Source organism: Grammomys surdaster, unplaced genomic scaffold (genome assembly GCF_004785775.1).
Source record: "Grammomys surdaster isolate TR1022 unplaced genomic scaffold, NIH_TR_1.0 126158, whole genome shotgun sequence".
Taxonomy (NCBI): domain Eukaryota; kingdom Metazoa; phylum Chordata; class Mammalia; order Rodentia; family Muridae; genus Grammomys; species Grammomys surdaster.
The window spans coordinates 9,814,956-9,824,656 of NW_021620966.1; the positions used below are offsets into that span (position 1 = coordinate 9,814,956).

Consider the following 9,701-nt stretch of genomic DNA (forward strand, 5'->3'; position numbering starts at 1 on the left):
ATGTAAATAAAATATCCAATAAAAATTATATAAAACAAACAAAAACAAAACAAAAAGCTGTAGTCATTAGTTGCACCTTGAACTGAGTTAAAGAGAGGATGGAACTTGTGGAAGAATGAATGAGCCTGTTGTCTCCTAGACAACCAACCTGAGCACACCCAGAGCAGAAGCACGATTGTTATGTACGTCTTGTGGATGTGTGCAATCTCATTTGAGTCTCATCTGAGCCAACTAAACTGATCTTTGGCACGAGGGTGCAGTTACCTTAAGGAGTTACTGATTTTGAGAGAATGCATTCATGTCAGTGTGGAAGGTTGATGTCTCTAGGGAGGAGGTGCACCTGTGTATGACTTTTGCCTCAGCAACACTACCATACCAGTTAAGATACTCAAGGTATTTTAAATAACTTTATTCTTAAATTTAACAAGCTCTTATTAGAAATGCTTTGGTATCAATACAATAAAAATACACTGGTTCCCCTGACCCCACTGAGTCATGCCAAGTAACTGGAAAAGTTAGCATCTGTTGTCTCCAGCTTTCTGGGGGGGGATTCCCCCCAACAAATAATGACTACTGTTTATTTATGTGGCTTGCTATGGGTATAATTACATAGTTTTGGACTTTAGGAGCAAGAAATAAAAGTACGAGAAGAGAAGTTTTCAGGCATTTCTTGGCTTCTCCTTCAGAGGTTATTCAGGTGGGCACCTCCGCTCTCAGATCACCTTTTTCCCCAGCTTGGCCATTCTTATCCTTAAAGCTGTAGATTAAAGTAAAAAAATAAAAAGAAAGCAAGTTATAAAAGAGTCACAATTTTTACTCTAAATGGCCATTTCATAGAAGGCAGGAAAGTTGAGAACATACCTCAGATGATTTTATCCAACAGCGAGAGCAGTGTTTTAGTAGCATAAAGAGACAGCAGAAATAATGAGCTATGGTTAACTTAGGGCAGACGTAGGTTCAGAACTAGGAGGAGCCTATGCCTACAAAGGTCAGAAAAATGAGCAGAGCAAACACAGTACAGGCTGATGGCATGTATTTTCACTATCAGCCTAGATATATTCCTTTACATCCATGTCTGTCTTTTGTGCATATCCTTAACTTCGTAACACTGAACAAAAAAGATCGTCAAACTATGTTAGTGATTAAAAATAAAAAAAAATATCATTAAGCTCGGTTGTCCAAAGGCTCTCTGACCTTTGGACAGGCAATGACGAGAATACATCTATGTATGAAATGAGATGAACTAGTAGTTAGTGTGTGATTATGCTTTTGAATGGCAGCTGTATCTTTGAGTGTGCTGTACTGCTGATGAAGCATTTTAAAAGTGTAGGTGTGGAATTGATAATACTCATTTGGTGTTCTGGTACTATGCCTTAATACTGAGGGCCTTTGAGTATAGCTGTCTCAGTCATGTTCTAAAGTCGTGAGATGCTTTCAAGGCACTGAACAAATGATTATATCAATTATGTAATATTACATTTGTGTGTAAAATGGCCCAAGAAGCAGCCACTTAGCTAATTGTACAATTTTGTTTTAATGAAACAATAAAAGAAGACTTGTTTTTTTTCCCATCTCTATGCCCATCAACCAAACATTAGTTACCCATCAACCAAAGCAATGATCCTATCTTCAAAAGGCCTTTTACAAAAACATGAGAAGGGATGGGGACCTGCCACTGTCATGAGATCTTTTTCGTTGCCATGTTCCCTCTGTGACAGAGGTTAAAAGCATCACTTTCACTTAAAAGTGACAAAGAAAGTCACCTCTAACCACAAGACCAAGACTAGTCCTTTGTGTTGCTATCTTGAGAGAATTTCCTTTGCTCAGTCAGCAGGATGGGAGGGCTCTGTTGCTGAAAGCTGCTGGGTGGTGACCTCTGAGCAGGAGCCTGCAATCCCACAGCAGATCAGCCAGGAGGCACGGCTTCACGAGGGGCTGTTCTTGGGTTTTGTAGCCCCTTGCATTACCAATGCCGAGAGAGAGAAAGAATAAGGGATTGTTTAAAGGTCTGTTTTAAGGCAGGGGCAAAATCCTGTTCCCTATAGTTATGCCCCATCTTGAGAGTCTGCAGATAGAGTCCTCCCTGTGTCCCAGGGCATACTAGGATCCCTTTCTCCAAGCCTGTGACAATAGTGTGGAGAGAGAGCATGCCCAGTCAATGCAAGAATGCTCCCCCAAATAGTGTGCCTTTAGTTCTCCTCTTGACCCCTCTTTTCTGCTCTTCTATGATCCCAGTCTTGACTTCCTCCATCCACTTAGCTACGTAGTTTTCGCTGCTTAAACTTGGTGGGAGAGAGATTTGTGTTTCATGCTCAGTCTCCCGTGATCCCTGCTGGCCGTTTCTGAATCAATGATGTGTGAATGCTCCAGAGCTAAAGTGTTTCTGCCTCTTCATCTTGAAGTACCATTGATATCTCTACGATCACAGAACTGAGCCCCAACAAGAATAGGTGTGTGAGGTCTACCAAAGAAAGCAAATTGTGTAGTTGCTGTTGTCAGGGTTATTGTGATCTCACAGAAAGCTTACAGAAGCTATATACTATATAGTAGTGGGTGTGTTGGGACCATATCATGCTTATACAAACAGGTAGACATAAGATTACATAAACATTTCTGTCATGTTTCATAGTGTTTAACATTTTACTAAAATACGCTGTTGCTAGACTATCCATGCTGGACTAGTTTCCACTTACATACAGTTTTTTTTAAGAGAGTCTCTCTCTCTCTCTCTCTCTCTCTCTCTCTGTATGTATGTATGCATGTATATATGTATGTGTGCATGCTGAAAAGTACAATGTACTAGCTCTGTTCTCAATGTAGGTAGTCTGCCCCTGAAAGCATTTGAAAGCATTGATATAATCTGAGTGACTTATTTTTAAAACTCATTCAAACTAACACCTCCACTCTGTGATCTATGTGATGAATTAGAAGGCAGAGATGTAAAACAATATCCCAGTGAAGGGTAAGGAATTTGGAGCATTCTCTTCACAAGATACTTAGTTAGATAACACAGGACTTTGTATTGTTACTTTGGAATAGGTTTTCCTGTTTTCATAATTTTATTTCAGTAGCATGATTAGTGTTGTCTGGAAACATTAGTCACTTCCTGTCATTTTTCTTGGGGTAAATGTGTTAATATGGTTAGGGAAGAAGGAGTAGGGGTGTTTGAAGGAGTTGGCTAAAATCCAACATCAAAACAGGGAGGTTTTTTTGTTTTTTGTTTTTTTGGTTTTTTTTATAGTGGGTCATGACAATACTTCAGACCATAAATAGAGCGATTCTTTCTCTAGTTACATGCATTGTTTTAAGAATGAATTTCAAAAGAAACATTTGACCAGCAAACAAAGCCAATTCTTTAAAAGGAAAGAAACTTAGTATCTGCAGCTTTCCATTGTGAGGGAACATTACCCCAGATTCTGAGGAAGATAGAGGGAACATTTCCCAAGAGGTTAGAAATCCTTCAGATGATTAAAATTTATGATGGTTCATCTAACTCAAGAACTGAAAATAATGGTCCCTATTATGATGTTATTATCAAAACAAGATTGGGCTTATGGTTCAATGAGGAAGAAGTATCTTGAATTGTATAGGTCCTGACACACTTCTATAAAACTATCGGGTTCTACTTGCTCAAATGGCTTTTTAGTGGTCATTCTTCAATTAGCAACATTTAAAATTACTTTCCATTTCTAATGTTTAGAACCTGTGCATTTGTATAATTTGAATTAGAGATTTTTAGCTAAGGTAAACCTAGTTATTCTTATTGTTTTTGTCAGATTCTTACTCATTTTTCTATAAATGATAATAGTTCTCTATATCTGAGTGACAACAAGGAATCTGAAATAGAGGAGCTGTCAGAGTGTAGAAAAAGTGTTACAGTTACTTTTCATTCAATGTTAAAATAGCTCAAGAGATACAAAGCCATAAAAAGTCATAGAGAATGTGAAATGCGGCTATATAGAAAACAGAAAAAAAAAATAACTACCCCAAATTGGAGAAGACTATGAAAAATTGAGTCACAGATGATGCAAGATAAAAATTTTAAAGTGTAGAAAATTAAAGAACCAAAGTTAGTAAACCTATAAAAGTATAGAGAAAGGAGATGTATCTGAGTAGTAAAACTCAAAGAAAGTAGTATGTGTCTTCTAGTTCCTTGTAAAATTAAGGCTACTTATTAACCTATGTGTAAAATGTAAGTCACAGACAGGCGAGTAGCTGTCATCGGATTCCGCTGGGAAAAGTATGTTTCCGGCGGTCAGCACATTAATTAGCAACCCCAGTTCTTCCCTCTTGTTCCCTCCCAGAAGACACAGTAGCTAAAGGCAGCCAATGCAATTTGAAAACAAAGCAAGACGGAGTTTCCACTTTCGGTATCTTTTGGTGTGACTTACTTTGCTCTTCGGATAATAATTGGGATCAGCGTTAATAAAAGCTGTCCAGTGGATATTAGTTTATGAGGTGGTCACAGACGCTGAAAGTCAGAGCATCCACTAAGACAGAGAAGACTGTCACATGAGCAAACAGCAGTGGCATGCCTTGTCATTTTTATTACCTGTTAAAGAAGGATCCTCAGTCCCATCTCCAGCTACTGGAACATCCAGGGGAGAGTGCTGGGCAGGGCTGCCTAAGCGTTCCTCTTGCTCTTTCAGAGATACGGAATTTTTGTGGAGAGATTTATGGTTTGTGTTTTCATGAGGACTAACTTCTGATCTCTTTCTAGGAAGCGGGGTTGGTTTGGCTGGCTGGTAAACCTGACTACAGGGAGCTACGGGATGGTAGGATAGCTTCTCAGCTTGTCCTTCATCACTCTCCGCCTCGTCATCAATCACGACTAGCTCAGCGTGGATGACCCCGTCGTAGCCGGTCAAAAGCTTCTTTTCTTCCTCATTATCATCTGCCTGCTGATACCCCATGAAAATCATCGTTACAGGTTCTTTGTCATCCACATCAGAAGGCAGAGTATGAACGATGTTATATCTGACATCTTCTGTCTCCTCCTGGCAAGGGGGTGAAGAACACTGGGGCCCTGATTTCCCAGGGCTTGTTCTTCTGGGGCTCAGTCCCATTGTTGGAGAAACTTCATGCTCGCTCTGCCTGATGCTGGATTCTTCCCAGGGACTTGGCATTCTCTTTTGCTGGGTGTGGACCATCTCTTCCGCTTGCTGAACCATTGATCGGGGCTGAGGTGTTGGCCGGGTGGGGCTGGTGTGAGTGGGACCATTACTTCTCCTCTCTAAGAGCCCGTCGGTCATATTGTGCTCAGATTCATTTGCATGGTTGCCCAGTCCGTTAGTCTTCATCATTATCCTTTCTTGAAATTTTGGTCCAGGACTTATTACTCTTTCTCTCTGTGGGGTCATAGGCCTGCAAAATGGATTGGCATACACAGGCTCATGGTACTCTGTGGGTGATTTAGAGTTCCTCTCTGAGGCTTGTCTTAGGAGATCCTCCACTTCGACAGGTGCGAGGCCATCGGTGCCGTTGTAGGTTGTGTTCCGATTGGAGCTGACTGCATACACTGATTTTTGCCGGTCCTCGTACACCTTTATTCCTGTACTTTTAAAATCATCTGAAGGGAGCGGTATTGAAGACAGAACTACACTCTCTCCAGTCTTCAAATCTTTTTCAACTTTAATTTCCATGGCATACAAAGCTGTTAAAAGACAAATTTAACACACGGTTTAGCACTCCTTTTTTCTCTTATAAACTAATTTGCTTACTTTTACACTCTTTGAAAGTCTCTTATATGATATTTAAAAACCTCTAACCCAGTGGTGGAGTGGTGGTGGTGCACTCCTTTAATCCCAGCACTCAGGACTCAGGAGGCATAGGCAGGTGAATCTCTATGAGTTCAAAGCCAGCCTGGCCTACAAAGCAAGTTCTAGGACAGCCAGGATACACAGAGAAACCCGATCTCAAAAAAAACCAAAAAAACAAAAAACAAAACAACCAAAAACACCACCAAAAAAACAAACAAACAAACAAAACAAAACAAAACAAAACAAAAAACCCCAAACCAACAAAAAGCGAACCCTCCCCACAAATCATCCTGATTTGGGTGCTGGAGAGACAGCTCTACAGAAGGCCTGAGCTACATTCCCAGCATCCTTGTGAGGAGGCCCACAACCTTCTTTAACTCCACCTCCGGGGGATCTGAATCCTGGCCCTCCACAGCACCTGTATGAATGTGATGCACAGAAACTTATTCAGGCGCACACCTATACACTATAATACATCTTTAATTTTTTTCTGATTTTACCAATTAGTTCTAAAACAACTGACTCTGGGTAACATGGTATGTTAGGAAGTGTAGCATTTTGAGAAAATAATTTGAAGGAGTCAGTAAGAGAAATAAACCTACATAGGTGGTATTTTCAAAGGGAACCGAAAGATACCCCTCTCCAATCAATAGTCGTAACCAGCCAGACTTAGACACTTTCGCTTACTTATTAAGGAGAATCTCTTTACTTAGGAAGAACCCCACAGTGTAGGCTGCAGCAGGTATACCAGCAGTATAGTTTGTTAAGCTCATCCTTGTTGGAAGCTCGGCTGCCTACTGACCCTGTAAAGTGCCCTAAGGTCTTCGCAGTGCGGAGGAGGCTAACATGTGGTAACAGTAGTGCAGAGGGTGGAATTTAATTTAAACATTAAAAAAACCCAAACCCTTATTTTATGTGTATGGCTATTTTGCTTGCATGTATATCTACGCACCGTGTGCATGCTAAGTCCCTGAGGAAGCTAGAGAAGGGCTTCAGGTCTCCTGGAACTTGACGTATAGATGGTTGTGAGCTACCATGTGGCTGTTGGGAATTGAACCTAGGTCATCTGCAAGAGCAGTAGGTGGTGCTCCCTCCCTTAGTTGCTGACCCCTCTCTCTAGCCACCCCCTTTATTTTCCTAATTTAATACCACTTTTAAGTAGATGGAAGGCTTAACATAGAGCAATAGGAACTGTCCTGGAGGTGACTGGTGAAGGGGGAGGGTGTTAGGGGGGGATGAGGGTGCAGAGGGTTGAAGTCTGTCTCATGGCCCAGGCAAGAGTCCCATGGCTGGAATTTTAACAGGTGAGAGAACAGCATTCTTTGTAGAATTAGAATGTGTGAATGCTTGCTTTTGGTATATTTTCCTATAGCTCATCTTGTATTTCTTGTCTCCTCTGTTGCCTGATGGGATGTAGCTTTCCCTGGGTACCCAATTAAATCTGCAAGATCCCTGTCCTTCGTCTCCCTGCCTCACATCTCTGCCTCAGTTTTCTAAATGGTTAATTTGGTGAATACCTACCATGTGCCTAAGTGAGCTTGGTGTATAGTATTTACTCATTAAATATCTGTAGAGAGAATGCTGGCTGCTCCCTGCAGACAGAGAATAGCTTCTCCTTCAATTCTAAAATCCAAAGTTTTCCTCTGTGGCCAAACCTTCATTTTCCCAAAGGCTTCACTGCATTTGTTTTTATGAAAATCATTATCCCATGAAGATAAATAATGCTCAACCTTCCCTAAAGACATTTTCACTTAAAAAATATTTCAATTGGGGGCTGGAGAGATGGCTCAGTGGTTAAGAGCACTGACTGCACTTCCAGAGGTTCTGAGTTCAAATCCCAGCAACCACATGGTGGCTCACAACCATCTGTAATGAGATCTGATGCCCTCTTCTGGTGTGTCTGAACACAGCTACAGTGTACTCATATATAAAAAATAAATAAATCTTTAAAAAAAATATTTCAATTACTCAGTATCTACCAGATGAGATTTTTGAGCAGAGAAGTTTCAAAGCATTTCTTGGCTGTCTCAGGTCTTATCTTACTTCCTGGTTGTGTTGGTCAGGAGCAAAATGCATGGAATAAATATGCCACCTTCATTATCTCTAACTGTGCAAGCCCCAGGATCCATCACCATGGGAACATTGTACAATGGACCTTTGCCTAGAGTGGAAACAACCAAGCTGTGAAGACTTACTATAAAATCTGAAATTGAGGGGACCAAGGATATGACTTAGTGGGTAAAATCATTTGCTGCCTGATGACTTGAGTTCAATCCCAGGAACTAACATTAAAAAAAAAAAGCCAGATGGGATGGTATAGGTGAGGAGGGATGCAGAGACAGGAGAACTGGTTTGAAACCTGTGGGTCAGATAGCCTGCAGTATGCTGTACACTGGTAGACACAGAGAAACCCTGCCTCAAACAAGGGAGGAAGAGAGAACTGGCTCTCAAAAGTTGTCTTCTGACTTCGATATGAATGCTGTGCCCTGTGTGCATCCACAGTCACACACACACCATGTGCATACAATACATATAATACATACAATATATGCATGATGATACATACATAACATATACAGTACATGCATACATAACATACATAATAAACATACATAATGCATATAATGCATACATAATACATATAATACATGCATAGATAATACATACATAACACTTACAGTACATACATAACACATACAATACACACATATATAATACATCAATACACACATACATAATACATATAATACACACATAGATAATACACACATAACACATACAGTACATACATAAATACATAATACACACAATACTCACATAGATAATACATACATAACACATACAATACAATACATACATATCACACACACATACACACACACACACACACACACACACATACACACACACACATACACTAATCTTATAGACACCTGAAATGAACACGTTGTTCAATGCAGGTTCTCACATACCTTTTCTGTTTTGTTCATCATCTGGTCCTTCGTTTCTTTCCTTTCTTAATCGGGAAGGTATGTAGGAACTCGGAAGGTCAGGGATATTAGCATAGATGTCCTCAATTGACTCTGTAATGTTGGTATGAATTCAAAATACATGTAAGATATTGATGATGGTGAAACAAGGCCAGTGATTTTATGAAAACTACCTTGCTTCACCTGAAACAGGCTGCTTAAAAACATACCTTCTGGGATTTCTTCCTTTTCCACTTTCACAGACTGTAAGATAAAAGATTTCCAGGATGAGATTAGTTTAAAAAAATAAAAATATGCATATAGAAATATTTTGAAGGATTATGATGTGTAGTGTTTGTGGATTCTTCTGAGGAAATCATAGTTTTAAGCCGAGTTAGACTCACTCTTATTATGTCTTCTGTGGTCCTCTCGATGGACTTCAGCTTCTTTAGAATTGCCTCTTCATTGACTGAGATTTGCAGTTCAGCCTTCTCAAGATCTTGGATCTCTTTCTCAAGTCTGATATGAAAAAAGGATAGATTTTTAAATGCTTAATGCGGTGCATGCAGGGGATTCAGATGCATCTTTCTCATATGCAGACCCATATGAGACATCTTCCACGCACATGGCATCGGCCTGAGCTTCAGAGTTTCACACCAGGTACCACACCTAATGCACAGAAGGTTTCCAGCACTTGAACAATTTTTAATCTAAGTCTGCTTACTTATTTTATTTAGTTTTACATAGGGACTTCTCAGCTATAAAGGTTAATTTTGATGATCAGTTGGATCAACTCATCCCCAGGACATTAATAGAGCATACTGTTGGGCTTGTCTGCGAGGAGACCCACTATAGCCAGGACTGAGGACCCAGATCAAATAGAGATGGAAGAATGGAAGAACTCACTGGGCACCAATCTCTCTCTCTCTCTCTCTCTCTCTCTCTCTCTCTCTCTCTCTCTCTCTCTCTCTCT

At 40.2% G+C, this 9,701-nt stretch overlaps 1 protein-coding gene across 1 annotated transcript in view; it reads right to left on the reverse strand.

The window, feature by feature from the left end:
* Positions 1–388: 388 nt before the first annotated feature.
* Positions 389–9,701, reverse strand: part of Palmd (palmdelphin) — a 48,677-nt gene continuing 39,364 nt past the window's right edge. Inside the window, exons 4-8 of the mRNA XM_028757408.1 lie at positions 9,133–9,247; positions 8,959–8,992; positions 8,732–8,842; positions 4,553–5,653; positions 389–757 (exon numbers count right to left, since the gene is read on the reverse strand). Coding sequence (XP_028613241.1) covers positions 714–757; positions 4,553–5,653; positions 8,732–8,842; positions 8,959–8,992; positions 9,133–9,247 — 1,405 coding nt within the window. The 3' untranslated portion in view covers positions 389–713. The remainder of the gene's footprint in view (positions 758–4,552; positions 5,654–8,731; positions 8,843–8,958; positions 8,993–9,132; positions 9,248–9,701) is intronic.